General features: G+C 51.2%; 1 protein-coding gene across 4 annotated transcripts in view; it reads right to left on the reverse strand.

Annotated features, from left to right (window-relative positions):
- Positions 1 to 22,757, reverse strand: part of LOC116955708 (high affinity cationic amino acid transporter 1-like) — a 194,916-nt gene that overhangs the window by 151,537 nt on the left and 20,622 nt on the right. For 2 of the 4 annotated variants that reach the window (XM_076053479.1, XM_076053481.1), the window contains 4 exons: positions 16,981 to 17,109; positions 6,402 to 6,819; positions 4,958 to 5,113; positions 3,716 to 3,878 (listed from right to left, as the gene is read on the reverse strand). In XM_076053479.1, coding sequence (XP_075909594.1) covers positions 3,716 to 3,878; positions 4,958 to 5,113; positions 6,402 to 6,819; positions 16,981 to 17,109 — 866 coding nt within the window. Of the gene's footprint in view, positions 1 to 3,715; positions 3,879 to 4,957; positions 5,114 to 6,401; positions 6,820 to 16,980; positions 17,110 to 17,557; positions 17,705 to 17,955; positions 18,077 to 22,757 lie in introns of those variants that run through there. The other 2 variants (XM_076053482.1, XM_076053480.1) reach the window with 2 other exon arrangements.

Raw genomic sequence — 22,757 nt, forward strand, 5'->3', positions numbered from 1 at the left:
GATATTATATTTTTATATTTGAGAGATATTTATTTTTTAGAGATATTATATTTTTATATTTGAGAGATATTTATTTTTTAGAGATATTATATTTTTATATTTGAGAAATTTTTTTTTAAATTATATTTTGTTGCACCGTTTTTTTTATATTCTTGTTATATATATTTTTTTTTTATTCACGCATGCAACTCAACGCGGGCTGGCGGTACAGGGCACCTTTCATTACGTGGGGGGGGGTGCATAAAAATTCGGCGTGCCTGAGTTTGGGGTGCGGCAGGGCTTAATGAAGTGGGGGAAGGGGGGGGCAGGGGAATTGGGTTCATTTGCCCCACCCAGGTGGAGAGGGTATGAAAGTTGATATGGGGGGCGAGGGGGGCGCAGGATGGTGGGGAAGGGAAAACACGACGAAAAGGGGGGCCCCGGGGGAAAAGGAGGGGGGGGGGGGAGGGGCGTGGATCTATCTGGACGGTCCAGACGCAACGCCGCTCTCGTCGGCGAAAGCCTGTCGTCTCGCGCCCCCGCATTAACTCCGACTCGAAGAGCTCTGCCGAATCAAATGTTGCAGAGACTTGCCCCTTCATCCTCCCCGTGCTTAACGGCGTAGGGATTAGGGTTAATCGCTCGGAATGACGGTTTGGCAGCCGACGTGCAATCGCCGCAACTCCAGTGACCCAGTTTCGAGTTCCTCGGGCGTGGCGCCCGGGTGGGGCCCCGGCAATGATGAACCGTGGGCACCGCGAAGCCTGTAATTGGTCTTCTACCGCAGAACCGAGCCGTCGCAGAGGCCTGCGAGCGGGCCACCGCAGCGGTCACGCCCGAACACGGTCGCCCACAATAACGACGCCAAAACACCTTGTCCTCCGCCGAGCGCGGTTCGCGAACGTCATCGCGACCCGGCGGGCACATTTCGACTTGAGGCATCGAGGTGCCGCAGGAGTTTACTCTTCGGGCAGTACCCGAAAGACAAGACGGATGTGGATCGGAGCGAAGGCCGCGATATTGCCTACACCTTTAACGGTTCCGTTCCGATGACACACGGCCTCCAGAATTTTAAATTAAATTGACTTTCTCGGTACCAAGCCTCCCCCACGAGGCAAGCCACCGTGGGGTGCGGCGGGGTCGTGTTGCGACAGGTTCTCTGCGGCGAGCAACAGCGTCTTCAGAAACAACGGCGCTACTACGCCTCCCCGAATAAAATCAGCGCCGAGCCGCTTGTGCGCGTTTCCGAGATTTGGCCGTGAACAGGCGGGGGGGGGGAGGGAACACCACCCACCCCCCGCCCTGCAACTTGCAGGACGTCTACGGTACGGCCAGAGGGTTAAAGTCGTCACACGAGCCCAAAGTTTTGCTCGGGAACATCCAAGTGGCAAAAGTAAGGGGGGTGTGGAAGGAGGGGGGGGGGGGGCAGGGAAGAAGCAACATCGACAAACTTGAGAGGCTCGCTCACGGATTCTCATCCAGTGGACATCGATTTTTCATTCATTTGGGCATTTAAGGCAACCCCCCTCCCATTCACCACCCCTCACTTCCCAATTATTTTCCCTTTCTCCACCCCCCCACAACCCCCACAACCCCCACCCTTCCTCCATAGAGGCGTTATCCCAGTTAAGGAAGTGGACACACCGCAGGAGTTTATCGAAACACAAAACGTCGGTCGCTCTGCCCGCTTCGTGAAACTCCGGTGCAACAGTGTCCGCGACCCAGAGGTTCGTGGAAAATGTCTCTCTACCACAGGGGCGGGGCAAATTTTTTTTGACTCGCGGGCCACAATGGGTTCTAAAATTTGACAGAGGGGCCGGGCCAGGAACGGATGGACGGAGCGTTCGTGTGAACTAAATATAAATGGCGTGTTAAAAATCATCACGTGGCAGGATTTGCCCTTTGACAGGTAGCAAAGCGTCTCTTTTGAAAGGCAATTTAACAAATTGCACGAACGTGAACGATACAAAAACCATGTCGTAACTCCCGGTCAAAGTGCGCCATCTAATGGGGAAACGGGGGGCATTACAGGAGAAAGGTAAAATTTTATTTAATAATAATAATATTTGGACAATTTCGGTAGGCCGGATTTAAAAGCCCAATGGGCCGTACTTTGCCCATGTCTGCTCTACCACCTCCTGACGTCGCGGTTTATGCTCTGTGCCAGGGCTCCCATTGAAATGCAATCAAATTACAGTGGAAACCTTGGACCGCGAGCATAATTCGTTCCAGAAACGCGTTTGTAATCCAAAGCGCTCGTATACCAACAGCGAATTTCCACCCATGAGAAATAATTGGAAACTCGGGTGACTCGTTCCACGGCCCAAAAAATATTCACGATTAATGCAAAATACCTTTTAGTATTTTTATTATTTAAATTTAATATAAAGTAATCGACGATTTCCTTCTTAACGTCCACCGTAATCATCTTCTTCTCAGCGCCCTCCTTTTCAACATTTTTCTTCATGGGGGCCATTGTTGCAGTACAGTTACTAAAGTCACTACACTTGGACACAAAATCCAAAAATGCTTTATGCACGCACACGTGGTCACAACACTATAGTACTGCAGTAAACAGTATACACGTGGTCACAATACTATAGTACTGTAGTAAACAGTATACACGTGGTCACAACACTATAGTACTGTAGTAAACAGTATTACACGTGGTCACAACACTGTAGTACTGTAGTAAACAGTATGCACGTGGTCACAACACTATAGTACTGTAGCAAACAGTATACACGTGGTCACAACACTATAGTACTATAGTAAACAGTATACACGTGGTCACAACACTATAGTACTATAGTAAACAGTATACACGTGGTCACAACACTATAGTACTGTAGTAAACAGTATACACGTGGTCACAACACTATACTATAGTAAACAGTACACACGTGGTCACAACACTATAGTACTGTAGCAAACAGTATACATGGTCACAACACTATAGTACTATAGTAAACAGTATACGCGTGGTCACAACACTATAGTACTATAGTAAACAGTATACGCTCGCACGGATGTTGACTATACGAGTGAGGCACGGCGACTGAGAGCGAGCATGGGAGACGATTACCCACAATCCCGCAGCGAGAGAGAGAGAAGAACCATCGGCTCAGTTGTGATCACGTGACGCTCGGCAGACAAAGCCTATACGTACTGCTTGTATTGCAAGACCCCTCGCTCGTTTATCAAGTTAAAATGTATTGAAAAAATTGGCTCGTCTTGCAAAACACTCGCAGTCCAAGTTACTCGCAATCCAAGGTTTTACTGTATATATAAATACAAAACGTTGGTAACAATGATTTTATAAGAATAGGTTTAAACCCTTTCTGGCACTAAAACAGGTGTTAAGACGTTAAAACACCAAACTGAAACCCTTTTCCAAGTAATCATGTCTGCATTAACCACATACAATCGAAGGCGAATATGCGAACAAAAAAGCATGCTCTGGACAGTCTGTGCATTGTCTTTGAAACCGATTGGCCCACACCAGAGGCAGCTTTCTTTAGAGCCGAGTCTCAAGCAGGCAAGGGAGGTCCCCATGAAGCAACAATGATTGTGCATCGCATTGTGTCTGTACACCGGTGTCGACCCACGCACGTGCCCCCCCCCAAACCACTCCGACAGCCTTCCCGACAACCCCCGGGGGCAATTGGACATCCTAGTTTTAAAATAAAAAAAATCTATATTTAAAAAAAAATCGCTACGGGATCACGTCGCTCGCCTGCGGATCGTGAAGTTGTCCAGCTCCTCCTGCCCGATTGCCCAGTTCCCCGCTTTGCCCTTGACGGCACCGCCCAGCATCACGGCGCAGAGGACGACGACGTTGATCGCCGTGAAGATCTTGCTGAAGAGCGCCGACTCGCGCACGCCAACGCACAGCACGCCTGCACGCGCGACCGAGTAAGGAATAGGGGGCGAAGGTCACCGCGGGCGCCACCCCCCCCCCCCCCCAAGCACGGCGCTGTGAAGAGAGCAACCCCGGCGATCGTCCGAAACCGGGTCACGGGCCCTCCCCCTAGGTCGACTCGGCCTTCAAATGAGCGCCCGATGCGATGCGTGGTAAAACATCGCCACGAACGCGGGCCGCCCCCCACCCCCTACCCCCTACCCCCACCCCTCCGGGCGTGGTTGCTGGCCACCTAAGTGACTTTTTAAAACACGTAGTAGTAGTAGTAGTAGCAGCAGGCTTTCGCGGCCAGCATCATTCGTCAATGAAGGTTTTGGAGTTAGGTCGCGTTGTTTATAAATGTGTCGCGACCCTCCACCACCCGACACGGCCAATCGGTAAAAAAGAAATGTGTCACGCTGACAAAAGACAAAATAGTTCGCTACTTTAGCCCACCGGTGTGTTGAAGAGTGGATCCACAACATTTACAAATTGAATTTCGATTTAAAGCTTTCGCGACTGCAAGGATTCATCTTCTTTGGTTCTTTCAGTAAAGTCACGTAGAATGAGAATAAAATAATAAAATAATAAAATAAAATTCTCACGACGTTTCGGCCACAACACAAGTGGCCTTCTTCAGGTGAAAGGAACAAACCTGTCGTCAGTGTAGCTCTGTCGTCCCGACAGGTTTGTTCCTTTCACCTGAAGAAGGCCACTTGTGTCGTGGCCGAAACGTCGTGAGAATTTTATTGTGTTATTTTATTATTTTATTCTCATTCTACGTGGTGACTTTACCGAAAGAACCAAAGAAGATTTACAAATTGAGTAGTACGACGTTTCGCTGGTAATTACATCCAGCATCTTCAGGGGGCGATTTGCAGGATGCCGTCATCATTGTTGAACCCCATCAGGGTTCGAGATCAGGGGTGGGGGTGCATGCAATTACGTAATAGATCAGTAATCAGCCACTTAGCATGTGACTCACCTGCAAGGAATTGCAATGTGTTGTTGTGTATATCTTAATAATACGCTTGCAGGCTGCGCCGAGTCTACAGCTATCACAGCGATTAAACGAACCTGTGATGATGATAATGATGAAAGCGGCGAAGATGTCGGGGTATTTGGCAAGGCCCGGCAGCCCCATGGACATGTGTTCCATTAAGAAGTGAGAGATGGGATTCCCCAGGATCCCGTCGAAGTTGGCGCTCCAGGCCCGCGCGACGCTGGAAGCTCCTACAAAGGAAGGGGGAGAAGAAAAAAAAACATTTAGGAAACGAAGAATCGTATTCTTAGCTCTTTCGGTAAGGTCACGTTGAAGGGAAACAATAAAATAATAAAATATATATAAAACAATAAAAAAATTCCCACGACGTTTCGACCATAACACAAACGGTCGTCATCAGGTGTGTCGGTCTGCATTAATTTATTTATTTTGAAAACGGTGTATTTATTTATTTATAAAAAACCGTCAGCTCCACGTGCAGCGATTTGGCAGTTTATTTAGAAGGACGAGTCCATCTATGTTCTGAAAAGAGGAGGGGGGGAGACGAAAAATTTAATGTATGCTGTCTGAAAGCCACTGTTCACGCTTACAGTCGATCGAACGACGCAGATGTGCAAACCATCGCCAGGACAACGACGCTGAATTCTGGTGGGACGAGCGGCCCACTCCCGCTCAGCTACGAGTCCCGGACGCCGCCGTGCAACGGCTTACAATGTTAGAAACACAATTGCAAGCCCCGTTGCTTATTTTGTTCAAAGTGCCCTTAGCAAGAATATAAAATACTAATTTAAGAACCCGCCGACGCCCGACACAACAACAACAACAAACAACAACAAATCAAAAACAAACGACACCGTACCGTGGCGTACGAGCGCTAAACTCGCCGATTGCGATCGCTTCAAATCACTTCAACCCGGTAGAGGTTTACTGAACGACCCTTGACCACTAAAAATCCTCACCTCTTTGCCGCTGCTCATTCTCTTCCTCTTCCCTCCACCACCGCCCCCCCCCCTCCCTCGCCCCTCCACTCCTTCTCCGTCCGTCCCCCCAAAACGTTTCGCGGTCCCCAAAGCACCTTTTATCGCAGGTCACTCATTCCTGAATATCTTGCACGCAAAATCATTATAATTCTGTCACGATGACAAGTGCCTTGTGCGAAGGAGCTCGATGAATATAAAATTACATAATTAAATAAGCCTTCCCCCCCCTCCCCGATCTCCCTTCCACCTCCTTCTCCCCGCTCTCACTCTCCTCCCTCACCAAGTTCATCTTCTCCCTCACCTTCCCCCTCCCCACGTAATAGTTCACACACACACACCGCTCGCGCGCCTCCCATCGATACGCCGGCAGCAGCAGCAGCAGCAACCAGCGAGCCAGCCCAATCTCCCTCCATCTAAACTCTTCCCCTGCTCCCTCCTACGTCACGGTTCGTGCCCTGTACCAGGATCCGGCTAAGGGGGGGGGCGGGGGCGGGGGCGGTCGGGGTTGCAAATCCGATAAGCGATTCGGCGAGCTCACCGATCACGTAGGAGAGGATGAGCGTCCACCCGGTGACAAACGCGCACAGCTCCCCCACGGCGACGTAGCTGTAGAGGTACGCCGAGCCGGTCTTGGGCACGCGTGCCCCAAACTCGGCGTAGCAAAGACCGGCGAGCACCGACGCCACGGCCGCCACCAGGAAGGAGAGCACGATGGCCGGGCCCGCGTCGTCTCGGGCGACGGCGCCGGCCAGCACGTAGACGCCGGCGCCCAGGGTGCTGCCCACGCCGAGCACCACCAGGTCGAGCGTGGAGAGGCAGCGGGAGAGCTGGGACTCCTCCGTGCCGTCGGCGTCCATGGCGCCGGATTTGCGGCGGGACAGGGTGCGAGCGAAGCGCTCCGCGGTCCGCATGGCGCCGCTCATGGTCGGCGAGGCGTCCGGTGGGGGGGGGGGAAGCTGCGCCGCACGGGGGGTGGGGGAGAGGCAAGGTCGCGGAGGAGGTCAAACGGCGGGGGCTTGTTGGATCGCAATCAGAATATTTATTTACACCGCATGGAGTAGGGGGGGGGAGGGAGGAATCCTGCGCGCTACGAAGCTCTCTTTTCGCAGGATATTCCGGTAGGGCAAGGTCAGAACGTTAAAACAGCAAACGATACAAAAGACACAATTAGGTAGGGGTGCAAAGGAAAAGAAAAGGGGCAAACAGAAGTCACTTGCAAAAATAAAACTAATGTTTTATCTTGCAAAAGGTGAAGCCCACCGCGCTACGAGATTATTTTTCACAAGCGACCTGGCTATAGCCCGACAAAAGTGGCTTATCGCGTGTAAATGTACAGCAGCCGAGACTCTGAACGCACGTTCAGTCTAAATGTGGAGGGGAAAAACCAGAGGACTCGGAGAAAAATCCACACAACGGGCATTGTCAGGGTAGGGATCGAACCCACGGCCTCCTGCATACCAGGCGAGGTAGTTAACGTGTCTCTACCGTGATGATGAGGAGAGAGAGAGAGAGATACACACACGCAGACTCCAAATATACAGCAGGAATCGTCAAGGTAGGAATCAAACCCACGGCCTCCTGCATACCTAGCGAGGCAATTAACATCTCGCCAACACCGGTGCCACCCAGAGACTCGCGAGGCCCCCCCCAACCCCCAGAGACTCACGAGGGCTCCCCCAACTCGCGCGACGTCAGCACAAGCGAGGGGAGGCTTCCCGTCTCACCGGGAGAGCCCTGCGTTCACGCGTCACCTCGCTCCCCGGGGGGGTCCGTGCCGGGGCATCCGCCAGTGATCGCCACACGGCTCCCGAGAGCCAGACAACGACGATTCCCACGGTCCTGCCCGTCAAATGCGCCCGGCACGGCGGAATGTCCGCTACACTGCACCCAGACGGAACGTAAAGCTCCCTTGACCGAAAGGGCTTTTGGCGGGCCTGTTGTGTGAGCGTGTTACTCGAGGTCTGCTGCTCTTGGAAAATCGGCAGTGACTGGAACGGGGGGGGGGGGGGGAAGGGCGGACGCACGCTCAGGGCCTCTGCTCACGGGAGGAATCGGCGGGCGTCTCCGGCGCAGGCCGAATATTTGCAGCGCGAACCGTGCTCATTGGTCGCACGTTTACAGAAAGACGTTCAAAACTATATAAAACCGGGAGCAAGCGAAGAGGGCTTCACCATTCTGGCGAATTGCCCGATGATGCTGGATGCATTTACCAGCGAAACGTCACAGTACTCAAACTGTAAATGTTGTGGATTCGCTCTTCAACACACCGGTGGGCTAAAGTAGTGAATTATTTGTCTTTTTGTCAACGTGACACCTTTTTTTTGCCGATTGGCCGTGTCGGGTGGTGGAGGGTTACGACACATTCATAAATAAACGCGATCTAACCCAAAAACCTTTATCATGAATAATATTGGTCGCGAAAGCCTACATGTTAAACTGACTCACTAGTGTGTGTTTGTGTTAGTCCGGGGTGGGGATGGCGGTGGCGCTGCACGTGGCTGCCTCCATTCCAGCACCGCCCAGGTGGCAGCGAGGGGTTGGTGGATCGCACGGAGATGCCGCGAAACGCCCTTGGGCTTGCGCGCGCGTCACGGACGGTGCGATAATGCTGGGCTCGCCAGGAGAATGCGGTCCCGGCAGAGTGCCGACCGTTATCATTTGTCCCATCGGTATGAGAATGCCGTTTCCCTTGCACGCGTTGGGGTCGTCTCCCGTGTGCTCCGGTTTCCTCCCGCACGTAGATTAAAACGCAACTCATTCCCGCAGTGCTGTCCGATGCAGCTGCACAAATGGCGCTGCTGTCCAATAACTCGACTCAATGTTATTATTGCTCAATGTTATTATAACCCAATTTTGTTTTTTTTAGGTCGCGGCTGCTATTTCACGCAGCTTCCCACAGTCAAAACACCAGATGCATTTACGAAAATATACATGTAGATTTGAAGCTGTGTGTGTGTGTCTATGTTGTCTCTCTCTGCTTGTGTGTCTGCCTGTGCGTCTCTGTGTCTGTGTTTTAGTTCCACCCGATGACGGTTGCTTGTGTTGCAATCGAAACGTCATGTTCTATTATTTAATTTCTTTTATTTTTACACGACTTTACCGAAAGAACCAAAGGAGTATAAAGATGTAGATTATTTTTTTTTAAATGTCCTTTGAGTGGACGTCAGCCCCCCGGCACAGCCACGCAGAGCCACATTACAGCCAACAAGAACCAGTACCGGCCGGCACGCCCTGCAGCACTGCTAAGCCGCAGACGGTGGTGTGCCACCACGGGGTGTCCTCCTGGAAGAGTTGCACGTGAACACGAACCGAGGAAGGAGGGGAAGGTCCCCTCTTGCTCGAGTTTCTTCCAGACGTTCCGGTTTCTCCCACGGTTAAAACAAAAACCCCCGTAAGAACAATAAAGGCCTCCCGGGGACACGCTCTTGCCGCTCGCTGGAAACAATATCGTCTTAAAAGAGAACCCCACACAATCCCCTTTCCGCTCTCCTTGCGGCAGACACCCTTTCGCTGCGAGCCATCGCTCTACGTCCTTCGATGCATGTTGAATTTCCTTTCTCACCGTACGTAGACAACCGTGCTAAATCGGAGGCGTCTATACCCTGTACTCTGTGTACCCTGCACCCACCCTGTCAAGCTATCGGGGTAGCAGTGGGGGCATGAAATCTGGATGGATACGAATTGGCGACTACTACTACCAGATACAGTTAAAAATCTTGGATTGCGAGCATAATGCGTTCCGGAAAAGTGCTCGTAATCTAAAGCACTCGTGTACATCAAAGCGAATTTCCCCCATAAGAAACAATGGAAACTCGGACGATTCGTTCCACAACCCAAAAATACTGTATTCATATAAAAATGATTAATACAAAATACCTTTTCATATTTTTGTTATTTAAATTTAATATAAAGTTAAATCAAATTTATTATTTACATTTAATCGTGGCTGGTGTGAGGTAGACGAGAGAGAGGACAGGAGGAGGGTTATTGTATAAGAGAGAGGACAGGAGGAGGGTTATACTGGTAGGAACGAAGTTGTAAACTGAGTGTACCAGCCTGCAATAGATTAATGTGTCCGTCCGTCCGTCCCCTTTCAATACTTTAACGAAGTGAAATCTCGTGCTGTTGGGGTGTAAAAATCAAATTGCGCAAAATTCCAATGTTCCTACCAGCCCACCCTGCAGGGACCTGTTTGTATAGGACGACTTTCACTTGCAGCACAGTTACTAAAGAACAGTCACTACACTTGGACACAAAATAAAAAATGCTTTACGCACACACATGTGGTCACAACACTATAGTACTGTAAACAGTATACACGTGGTCACAACACTATAGTACTGTAGTAAACAGTATACACGTGGTCACAACACTATAGTACTGTAGTAAACAGTATACACGTGGTCACAACACTATAGTACTGTAGTATATAGTATACACGTGGTCACAACACTATAGTAAACAGTATACACGTGGTCACAACACTATAGTACTGTAGTAAATAGTATACACGTGGTCACAACACTATAGTACTGTAGTAAACAGTATACACGTGGTCACAACACTATAGTACTGTAAACAGTATACACGTGGTCACAACACTATAGTACTGTAGTAAACAGTATACACGTGGTCACAACACTATAGTACTGTAGTAAACAGTATACACGTGGTCACAACACTATAGTACTGTAGTAAACAGTATACACGTGGTCACAACACTATAGTAAACAGTATACACGTGGTCACAACACTATAGTACTATAGTAAACAGTATACACGTGGTCACAACACTATAGTACTGTAGTAAACAGTATACACGTGGTCACAACACTATAGTACTGTAGTAAACAGTATACACGTGGTCACAACACTATAGTACTGTAGTAAACAGTATACACGTGGTCACAACACTATAGTACTATAGTAAACAGTATACACGTGGTCACAACACTATAGTACTATAGTAAACAGTATACGCTCGCACGGATGTTGACTATACGAGTGAGGCACGGCGACTGAGACCTCGCATGGGAGACGATTACCCACAATCCCGCAGCGAGAGAGAGAGAGAAGAAACCATTGGCTCAGTTGTGATCACGTGACGCTCAGCAGACAAAGCCTATACGTACTGCTCGTATTGCAAGACCCCCTCCGCTCGTTTATCAAATTATCATTCGTTGCAAAAATTTGCTCGTCTTGCAAAAAACACTCGCAGACCAAGTTACTCGCAATCCAAGCTTTCACTGTAGCTCCTCAACCAAGCCTGTGTGCACGGTGACCCAAGCTCCGTATGTGCCCGTGGGGGCTGCTTGGTGCACGGTTTGTACGCGGCACGTCCGCGACGTGACGATTCGGACGCCGTTTTTCACTTGCGTCCTCCTTTGGTTAACCCCGTCCCGCAGCAAGTTCTGGGCACGGCCTTTTCGCGCAAATTATCCGTCCTCGCGATTGCTTCCGTCAGTTTGCACGCCCTCCACGCCCCGTCGTGCCCCGGCGATCGCCGGCACTCCCCAAGGCCTCGGACTGCGGTTATTCATTTGACAGAGCTTGCTCATCGCAATGGGGGGGGGGGGGGGGGGGGCTCACTAATAAAGGCCGAGTCGACGAGCCTCGACGCATTCGTGGTGGATCTCAATTATGCGTTTCGCCCGTCGCCCTCCCACGGCACCTCCGATTGGCAACGGCTCCCTACGCCGCGGTGCGAAAGAAGCTCAACGTACATGCACGCCCCGCACGCAAAAAATTGGCCGAAAACGACTTCATGCGTGTAGAGGACCGCAGAGAGCTCGATACGATTTTTGGTTGAGCCCCGGCTCTCCGCCTTCCCCTCGCTCGCCTGCGGTGCCTCCTGGAGGAGGCTCCCGAGTCGAGCGTCCCCCGTCGGGAGCCGGCGAATGGTGCGCGGCGGGGTGGCGGCGCAGAGTTACGAGTTTAAAACGAGGATTATTAAACAACGTCCTGTGAATGCCGCCGCCGCCGCCGCCAAACAGTCTGTGGGTCCATCCTCGTAACAAGAGCCGTTTTAAAGCTCCACGAGGTTTCCCACCCCCCCCCACCCCAGCTGATTTTGTAAAAAAAACTAAACTATTTTTTTTTTATCACCAGGTAAGGCCCCGCTGACCCACCTGCGTGTCATCACGCACCGAGCTGAACGCGCGATGTGGATTCTAAAATGTGGGAGGGAAAAAACTGGAGGACCCGGAGAGAACATCCACGCGACCACGGGGAGAACATGCACGCTAAAATAAAAAAAAACATCCCCCCGTGTAGCCTTAACAGACTGTTTGGGGGGCAAGTGCCGTTAGCGAGCAGCTATGAAAGCCAGAACGGCACACGAGGGGGTGGGGGGGTGGCCAACACCACGCCCGGACACCGTCGTGTTTGCACACCACCGCAGGTACTCATTTGAGGCGGAGTCGACCTAGAGGAGTCCCAGTTCGGTTAATCGTCACCGGTGTCGGCCGCGAGCGGGAATCGAACCCGGGTCGCCGGGTTCGTAGCGCGAACCGCTGCACCACCGCTCCCCACAAAGGGTCGGGATCGAACCCGTGACTCCTGCACACCAGGCGAGTAGTCAACATCTCACCGCCGTGGTGCCCCTCACCCCCCCAAGTAAAGTAAACGGACGCGTGCGGCGTCAGCCTCTGTGGGGGTTGACCCCGCGCGGTGCCACAGGTCAGCTCTTTGTAGAGTGACGCACGATTTCCTGCTCTCCTGGGCAAATAAGCATTCCTTCCAACCACTAGGTTTATCGGAAGAGGGGGGGGGGGAAATTACATAGGTCGGTATTTGACAATCTACCATCTCTGCATATTTCGGTTGCAATTCTGTTTAACACGTAGGCTTCCGTGACCAATATTATTCGTAATAAAAAGGTTTTTGGGTTAGATCGCGTTATTTATAAATGCGTCGTTACCCTCCACCACCCGACACGGCCAATCGGCAAAAAAGTGTCACGTTGACAAAAGACAAAATAGTTAGCTACTTTAGCCCACCGGTGTGTTGAAGAGTGAATCCACAACATTTACTCAAACTGTAAAATGTTGTGGATTCACTCTTCTACACACCGGTGGGCTAAAGTAGTGAACTATTCGCCTTTGTCAACGTGACACTTTTTTGCCGATTGGCCGTGTCGGGTGGTGGAGGGTTACGACACATTTATAAATAACGCGATCTAACCCCAAAACCTTTATTATGAATCGGTTGCAATTATTAACAACCACTGGACGGGTGAACACCAACTTTACGAAAATAATCTGGGCGGCTCGGTGGCGAGTGATGAGCTTGCTGCCGCCGGATATCCCTGGGTTCGAACCGAGGCAGCTGGACGGGATTCAGAATGATAATCTTTTGTTTGTATGTACGTTGAACGTCTTTCGCACCGTACGTAGCCAACCGTGCTAAATCGGAGGTATCCGTTGAGCTATAAAAGCTCTTTTTCAGATTGTCCAGTAGGGACAGGTTAGAAAGTTACGATACAAAAAAAAAACACACACACCGGAGTGCAGGAAAGGTTATGAACAAAAAATAAAAAAAAGCACAAAAAAATATGAACTATTTATATTTTACCAACTAAGGCCCACTGAGCTACACAGCTCTTTTTAACAAGCGACCCGGCCACAAATGATAGCTCGGCTTATCACGTAGGAAATTTATAGCACCCCAAAAACTCCAAATGGAATCCACACAACCCACGGTGAGAGAGACACACGCACACTCCAAATATACAACCAGGCGTCAGGGTCGGGATGAAACCCCCCCCCCACCACCACCCCGACCTCCTGCATACCAGGCGAGAAAGTCAACATCTCCCAGCCACCGTGGCGTGATGTTGAAACTTGGATGTAAAGCGCAGCGAGTTGACATCCCGGCACGGTCATTAATGACTCCACACGCGCACGCGCACACACACACACGCACACACGCACACACAAAGGATCGTACGAAATTCGGGTCTGCACTTGCTTCAGCTATGAGACTTAAAAACAAATAACGACTCAATCGATTGCTGCCCGAGTAAAAAGTAATTACCCTCCTCCACCCGACAGTCAACATTTTAATCAGTTTGTCACGTGATCCTCATGGCGGTACCCCGGGGTACCAAATAATACAAAATGGCCGAGGAGGCAATTAAATATTTCATTTCTGGGACACTTTTTTGTCCAGGGGTGTACTTCAACTCTGCGACTGGGGGTACCGATCAATCCGACATCAGTGCCACTCCGCGATGCCGAACGCTCGTACACACCGTAGAAGTGCATCGTAGTGTACGGCTCGTCCAGCCGAGTCGATTGCCGCATCGCCGACCATCAACAGACTAAAGGTGACTGCGTCACGGACTTTGTGCGAGAGCCGGCGTACTATGGCACCCCGGGGTACCGCAACAGACGTTGCCGATGTATTGCCGCTTCGGAAGCACACCACCGGTAGTGCCGGAGCGCGACCCCACCCACACTGGGTACGGACGTTTTGTTGGTAGTTGTAACCAACATCGTCTGGCAGATCACCAGAACTCTGAAAATCTCCTCCAGTCTCGGGGGCCTTAAATAAGTCGCGTGATGTCACGAGGCATGCCCTCACAGGTGAAGGACCGGAAAGTGTACGTACGCTGAACTTCTTTATTTAAAATATTTTTTACATCTTGTCCACAGACGCAGCGGCGAGAGTTAGTCTGCTGGCCGAGTCACCCGGCCGCACAGCTCGATGGGCGATTTTCTCGGAGGAGTAAACTCCCGATCGGGTCCGTAGCCTCGCCGCACCCGCACTTCCTTCGAGCGCAAAGAATCGCCGAGGCTCTTCCGCTCCGATCCTCCGACAAACGTCAACTCCCTCGGCGTCACCCTCGCCTCCGCCTCATCCTCCCGACGGCTTTTCGCCAAAACCGTGTCGTCGGATCTCGCGGCTCCCAACCCTCTTGCCCGTGTCACCCTCGCCACCTGTGAAGTCATCTCTTGCCCGTGTCGCCCTCGCCACCTGTGAAGCCATCTATTACCCGTGTCGCCCTCACCACCCGTGAAGTCATCTCTTGCCCGTGTCGCCCTCACCACCCGTGAAGTCATCTCTTGCCCGTGTCGCCCTCACCACCTGTGAAGTCATTTCTTGCCCGTATCGCCCTCGTCACCTGTGAAGTCATCTCTTGCCCGTGTCACCCTCACCACCTGTGAAGTCATCTCTTGCCCGTGTCACCCTCACCACCTGTGAAGCCATCTCTTGCCCGTGTCACCCTCACCACCTGTGAAGTCATCTCTTGCCCGTGTCACCCTCACCACCTGTGAAGTCATCTCTTGCTCGTGTCGCCCTCGCCACCTGTGAAGTCATCTCTTGCCCGTGTCGCCCTCGTCACCTGTGAAGCCATCTCTTGCCCGTGTCGCCCTCACCACCTGTGAAGTCATCTCTTGCCCGTGTCGTGTTCGCCACCTGTGAAGTCATCTCTTGCCCGCGTCGCCCTCGCCACCTGTGAAGCCATCTCTTGCCCGTGTCGCCCTCGCCACCTGTGAAGCCATCTCTTGCCCGTGTCGCCCTCACCACCTGTGAAGTCATCTCTTGCCCGTGTCGCCCTCGCCACCTGTGAAGCCATCTCTTGCCCGTGTCGCCCTCGCCACCTGTGAAGTCATCTCTTGCCCGTGTCGCCCTCGCCACCTGTGAAGCCATCTCTTGCCCGTATCGCCCTCGCCACCTGTGAAGTCATCTCTTGCCCGTGTCGCCCTCGCCACCTGTGAAGCCATCTCTTGCCCGTATCGCCCTCGCCACCCGTGAAGCCATCTCTTGCCCGTGTCGCCCTCGCCACCTGTGAAGCCATCTCTTGCCCGTGTCGCCCTCACCACCTGTAATCCTATAGATTACAGGATTGAAAACTCATTTCTTTAAAACTGCTTCTTGTGTTTAGTTTGTTGCCCTTTCCCCCCCTCCCCACGCGCCCCTTTGATTAGCATGGTGCAAAAGAAGTTCAACGTACATATAATCCGACACGAATATCAATTATGAATAATGTTGGTCGCGCAAAGCCTACGTGTTCAAGTTAAACAAAAATTATATTCGTCGACCGTCGGACAAAAAGTGCCCGAAAGTAGGGCCCACATTTTTAATCAACGTGCGTTTAGAGTACGTGGCTGCTGTAAATTTCTACATGATAAGCCACTTCATTGAGCTATCATATGTGATAGCCAGGTCGCTTCTGGAAAAGAGCTACGTAGCTCAGTGGGGCCCTTACCTGGAGAGTCAAAATGCTCTCCAGCTGCCGTTCTCCGACGCACAATGTATACAGACTGTTCCGTGACATTTCCAAACGGATTCTTCAACTGACCATTCTTCGTCGCGACAAAACCACAACATCCGCCACCCGTCTCGAGGCAGTGTATAACCGGCAGGCCCTGCGGTGCTGCTAGGAGACGACCGGAGGGGCACTACAGGAGCGCTCTTACTCGTTGGCTTATCACCCGCCGCAAAAAAAATAAACAATAATCAGAGGGCCTATTTTTTCCCCAAATATTCCAGAGGAGCCGCACATTTCTCCAGGAGATCGATGCGGAACAACTTCCAAAGCCGCGCGCAATCTTCAACAGATTCATCCCAATTTCCGGCAGGTTACGGACATTGACAAGGGCGCGCCCTTTTTTCCACCGGGATAACAGGATCCACGACACGGGTCTCTCCCCCCCGCGCAATGAGAAGACTTCTCCCTTCGCGTGCGCGTGGAAGGGGATTGGCCGGAGCTGTTGCCGAGCAGAAGCGATCGGACGGTGCCGCCGTGGCCAAGCTGCCCGCCCCAGCCGAAAAGCCAGCGGTGGCGCCGCCAAATTTGCGGAAGCAACCGCCTCGGCAAGAACCTTCCGGAAAGGTTCGGGTCGTAAAAGGGTCCCGGGAGAGCCAGCACCTGCGTACAAGTGGTCGCACAGAGAGTGGTGCTCTGAAGAACCCCACCTCGCCCCACCCCCCCCCCCCATAAAGGGATGGGTGTACAGCATCGACACGACAGAATACAGGCGAGTCGGGAAGAGCAGAGGGACCACCTAGAGAGGGCTCGACCCGGAAGCGTCAAGAGCGAGGTTTCGTTTTGGTTGCCAAAAGAACAAAAAAATGGACCCGGACAACGGAACCTCATCGCGTGTACGTACCCGTACGTTCCTCGTGGACCACCGTTCCTTCGCGCGCACGCGCGCTTCTTGGGTTGTCAAAGTGCCGCGCGTCGAGCTGCCGCGTATGCTGGCTGCGTTGACGTTGGCGGTTTCACTTGTTTTGTCGATCTGTTAAAAAAGAAAAAAAACACGGCGCGCTTTTTGCCCGCTTTGGACACGCAACCTTCCCCCGACGCGCCACAGTTATCCGCAAAACGCAACCGCTGGTCGCCCTTAATCCGATTGCACAGCCTTTTGCGGAAGGAGGCTTAAAACGGCTTACAACAATTCCACACTCCGGAGAGCACAAACTGAATGGGTCGTGTGAAAAGGGCAACGCTTTCCGAAAAAAAACGAAATCCCCTTTAACACAAAACAAGCATCTTAATCTCACGTACAGTACATCCCACACACGGTACAGCATCAATCACTCGGCCGCCCTAGTCTGACAAACTGCTGACGTGAACACGTGAGGAGCAGAGCTCAGCATTCGTCTGCAGCGCGTTGAATGAGATGTCCTTGCACGTGTCCTTGGCAACTCGGACCACGCGTTAAGCCCGGAAAATTTTTTAAATACCTGCGCGGCGACGTGCGGGCCCGTAAATAATTTCCTCGACTGCGGATTAAAAAAAAAAAATGTCGCTCTGCCAGGGCCGACAAATTTTGCCCCGGCGCTTGCAACGCGGTGGAAGATTCGTTTCCGTTTCATCCGCGACCTCGGAACTCCGAGGAAAAACTGCTCTGAACAGCGCTCCCCCCCCCCCCGTCATCTTCTTCCCCTTTTCTCTCCCCGCGGACCCCATCCAATCCAATTCACCCATTCGCTCATTCATCCATCTCTTGCAGTCAGCGAAGGACCGCTGCCCGCTGCGCCAAACGTGTGTGACCTACCTACACAGCACCTCCTTATTCTTGTTGGCGATTTTCTTTGAACCCATCTACGTGACTTTACCGAAAGACCCAAAGAATACCTACCTCCTCCCGTTACACCATGGCACCTTTCTTGCCGGTATGGACAAAAAAATAGAAAGGGCGAACACCCAATCCTTCTAACTCCTGCCGCGGCGACAGCGTTCACGTAAACCGCTCTTGGCTGCCGTACACCCGGCGTCTCTCGAGTGATTTGTTCGGGGGGGGGAGGGGAGGGAAGGGAGCGAGGGGGCGAGATGGGGAGGGGGGGGCCCATTCCTCCGCCAACCGACCGACCGAAACAAATAAGAGTTGTCACGTGGAGAGTCCGAAGCTCGAACCGACGTTACACTCGCTGGCGCCGTCTTGGTGCAGTGCGGTGTAGTGGTGCGGCGTATTGGTGGCGACGCCGAGTAGCATCGTGGCATAGCGTAGCAGTGGAGTGTAGTGCTGCGGCAACGGAGCGGCGGGGGAAGCTGCGGCGTCGAGCGCCGGCTGGAGCGTGCGCATTTTTCCCCGCGGGGAGTTTTTTTGTTTTTGCTTTTGCTAATCGAGACGGGCGACGTGAACGTGAACCTCGTAACACCGTTAATAACCTGCCCATGTTTAAGGAGGAAAGCCTACCCAGAAGGCACCCCCACCCCCCCCCCCCTCCGCACTGACACGCTGAAGTTAACCCGTGTCTGCATGCGCCCTCTCTGAAGTGATCGTTAACGTTGGTAACGTTTCTCAAACAACGACAAACTGAAAGTCACGCAGGTACAAGAAAATTAAAATAAAATAAAAGATGAAAATAAATTCATTAAATCACGACGTTTCGGGTGCAACAGAAGCGTCCGTCATCAGGCGGGGAGAAAGAGCAATTCGTCATAAACTTTTTTGGGTTAGATCGCGTTATTTTTATATATAAATAAATAAATCCGCCGTTTATAAATACATTTATGCAAACCGACACACCTGATGACGACCGTTTGTGTTATGGTCGAAACGTCTTGAGAATTTTTATTGTTTTATATATATTTTATTATTTTATTGTTTCCCTTCAACATGACTTTACCGAAAGAACTAAGAATATGAATTACTGCAGTCACAAAAGCTTTAATTCAAAAAAGACAAAATAGTTCACTGCTTTAGCCCACCGGTGTGTTGAAGAGTGGATCCACATCATTTAAGACCGGGAGCAAGTGGAGGGCTTCACCATTCTGGCGAATTGCCCGATGATGCTGGATGTAATTACCAGCGAAACGTCGTACTACTCAAAAACTGTAAATGTTGTGAGGATTCACTCAACACACCGGTGGGCTAAAGTAGCGAACTATTTTGTCTTTTGTCAACGTGACACTTTTTTTTTACTGATTGGCCGTGTCGGGTGGTGGAGGGTTACGACACACTTATAAATAACGCGATCTAACCCCAAAAACGTTCATTATGAATAATATTGGTCGCGAAAGCCTGCAGTGTTAAACTACTTCAGCAATTGTCTCTTGCTCTGGTTGTCCCCCGCCTGATAATGGACGCTTGTGTTGCGCCCGGAACGTCGCGATTTAACTTTATTTATTTTTAATCTTTTATTTTTATTTTCTTTACCACACGTGACTTTACCGAAAGAACCAAGAGTATGGATCCTTGCACAGTCACGAAAACTTCAAATCTAGAACAAGCTAAAAACCTCCCGTCATACGCTATATTATCGAAGCGCCTCTCGCGAGATAGAGGCCACAGCCCTGGGTGCCGGACGCCGCAGAGAACCTGGGTTCGAATCCAGACAGCCGCCCGTGACTAGTAATGTCCCTCTACATCGGAGGTGCGACTAGCAATGATTTTTTCGAGCGCGATTTGGGGGTGGGAGGGGGGGGGAGGGGTGTCAGCCCAGTCAATGACTATCCAAAAAATAAAACCCATCACATGAAACATGCCAGCAATCCCCACTTTCCCCACGCCCGCAACTCCGATTAGCACGGCTGGCTACGTACGGTACGAATGTCCAAAAACCGGTCCAGGAGATTTTTTTTACTCCTCTCGTAACATTGCTGCCGCAACGATTCATGCCCAGAAAGCCACGCAAGCCGATGGGATGTGTAACAAATACTATATATATATCACGTGGAGTTGGCTAGACACGCGAGGAGACATTGCTTATAGAGATTGTTATTTACAGTCTCAACAACAATGCCAACGATTATTTCGAGTTGTCACGCACGATGAAGTTCTGCGGCTAAATTCGGACACGTTCTTAAAAACCGATATGTTTACTCCGTGCGAGAGATTGTGTCCACGCAAAAAAAAAACATTAAATCTCAGGGGCAGGTTGGGGGCAGAGGTCACCGAAAAGGATTTCAGGAGGTGGCTCTGTCGTGTCCTCCGACACCGAGGATTGCATTGATCTTCAAGAGCTCCGTAGGGATTCTTCGCCAGACTGTCGGCGCGGGCCTTGTTTGCGAGCGACTATTAAGGCCGGCACGACAATTCGAGGAGATAGGTGGCAAGGCACCACGCCCAGCCGCCTTGGACTCCCGAATACTCACCGCAGCAACGTGCTCATTAAAGGCCGATTCAACATAGAGACGGGTTGAAACGTGTCACCGATGATAAACTGAAACTAAACTAAACTTTATATTCTTAGTTTTTTCGGTAAAGTCACGTTGAAGAGAAACAACAAAATAACAAAATATATATAAAACAATAAAAAATTCTCACGACGTTTCGACCATAACTCAAACGGTCATCATCGTGAGAATTTTTTATTGTTTTATATATATTTTGTTATTTTGTTGTTTCTCTTCAACGTGACTTTACCGAAAAAACTAAGAATATGAATTACTGCAGTCACGAAAGCTTTAAATCTAAACTAAACTTTGTTTTTTTTTTACTTGACCAGGTAAGGTCCCATGTTGAGCTGCGTAGCTCTTTATCAGAAGCGACCTGGCCGCAACCGATAGCTCAACGGAGTTGGCTCATCACGTGGAAATCTGTAACAGCCAAATCATCAAAAAAATGCATGTTTATAAATATGGAGGTAAAAACCGGAGGAACAAGGAGAAAAATCCATGCGACCACGGGGAGAATTATACAGCGGGCGTCAGGGTCGTGATCGAAGCCACGGCCTCCTGCATACCGGGCGAGGGAGTTAACATCCCCTAGCCACCGCAGCGACGATGTCTGCGAGGAAAAATTAAACTCGGCTCGCCGGATTCCTAGCGCAGTGCGCCAACTGCTTTCAACACCTCCCTGTAAGGCCTTTACAAGACTTTTGGGGCAAGCGCTGTTAGCGAGCAGCACCTATGATGGCCGGGCATGGCACACGAGGCAGTGGGTGGCCGGCACTTCTCCCCGACGCCTTTGTCTCACACCGGAGGCGATGTTTACACGCTGGCCCAGCCAGAGCCGTTTCTAGGGTATGGGCGAATCGGGGGCGACTGCCCTGGGCCCCGTTGCTTTGGGGGAGGGGGGGGGAAGGGGGGCCCCGTGCTTCAATGTCACGGTGTAATACTTCCACGGTGTGGTTTAAAAGGCATCAGGTAGGGTGGGGGGGGACCACACGGTGGGATTTGCCCAGGGGCTCCCGCACCACCCCCCCCCACCACCCCCCGCCATGGACGCGCCCTGGCCCCAGGTACACATTTAAGGCCCAGTCAACCTAAGGGAAAACCCAGGCTCAGATATCGGTCGCGAGCGGAAATGGAACTGGCTTGGCTGCGCTCGTAGTAGCAGTGGTGCCAATCACTGTGGCACCATTCCCCCCCCCCCCACACTCGTCAGACGGTCGGATACGACTTTGCCACAATTGTGCTTTTCGGCCCCTTGAGAGTAAACAAGCCAGCTGCTCCGCGTAATTGAAAGTAAATTACCCAAGTTATTCATTAAATCTGGCGCATCATTAATTGACAACCTATTAGTCGAGGACATATTAACAGGCTTCACTATCAAGCGGGGCTAGAAATGCACCTTGTACAGGTCAAAAAGCGCGCAAATTCGCAACGATCCTCAATCTCGCCACTCCGCGCCGACACGTGCGCCAACTCGACCACGGGGACGAGGGAGCGGTGCCGTCAGCGGTTACGGGACACCGTGCCACGGAGAACCCAGCGACCCGAGCAAAATCGGCGTAAAAAAAAACCAATGCACAAGTGCGAGCATTAAATGCGCGCGGTGCAGATTTTAGGAGGGAAAAAACAAAAAAAAACCCCACCGCGGGTTTACGGGATGCAGCGGCAAAACGGTGCAGTGCGGCGGCGTTTCAACGCGCAGGGATCGCGACCGATATATATATATCACGATTCACAAAACTGGCGTCTGTCGGGGGATCGGATCGTGCGGGTATAAATGCGAGTTGCAGTTGCGAGCCCTCCACCACCCGACCGAGCCGAACAGAGTGGTCGCGTGAAGGGTGCCGTAGCTCGATAGGGCATTGCACGCCCACCTCGCTGGTGCGTTGGTGCAGTGCAGTGCAGCGCATTGGTGGTGTCGTTTAGCAGTGTATAGTACTGGCAGTAGTATAGCAGTGGTGCGGTATGGTGCAGTGGTGTAGTGTAGCAGTGCTGTGATGCAGCGGTGCAGCGATTTGATTCCACTCTGTAACAATTTAATTTGTATTCTTTGTTCCTGGGTAGCAAGTGTTTATTTTCTAATTGCTAATGCCTCGAAAGTACAGAAAGTGGCTATTATTATTCCCCACAAGCTTTGCTTTTGTGACCAGGACAGTGATAGTTTGAAACGTTCCTATTTTAAATGAGAACACGTGGTGTGCATTTGTGTCATTTCCTTCACGTAAAGTCCTGGTCACAAATAATATCCGTTTTCCGATACTTTTGGAGGCATAAGGTAAGATGAAATAACACGTCTAACCCAGGAACAAAAATCGTCTTACA

The sequence above is a fragment of the Petromyzon marinus genome, chromosome 61 (genome assembly GCF_048934315.1).
Source record: "Petromyzon marinus isolate PM22_M1 ecotype Great Lakes invasive population chromosome 61, UKy_Petmar_22M1.pri1.0, whole genome shotgun sequence".
Classification (NCBI taxonomy): Eukaryota; Metazoa; Chordata; class Hyperoartia; order Petromyzontiformes; family Petromyzontidae; genus Petromyzon; species Petromyzon marinus.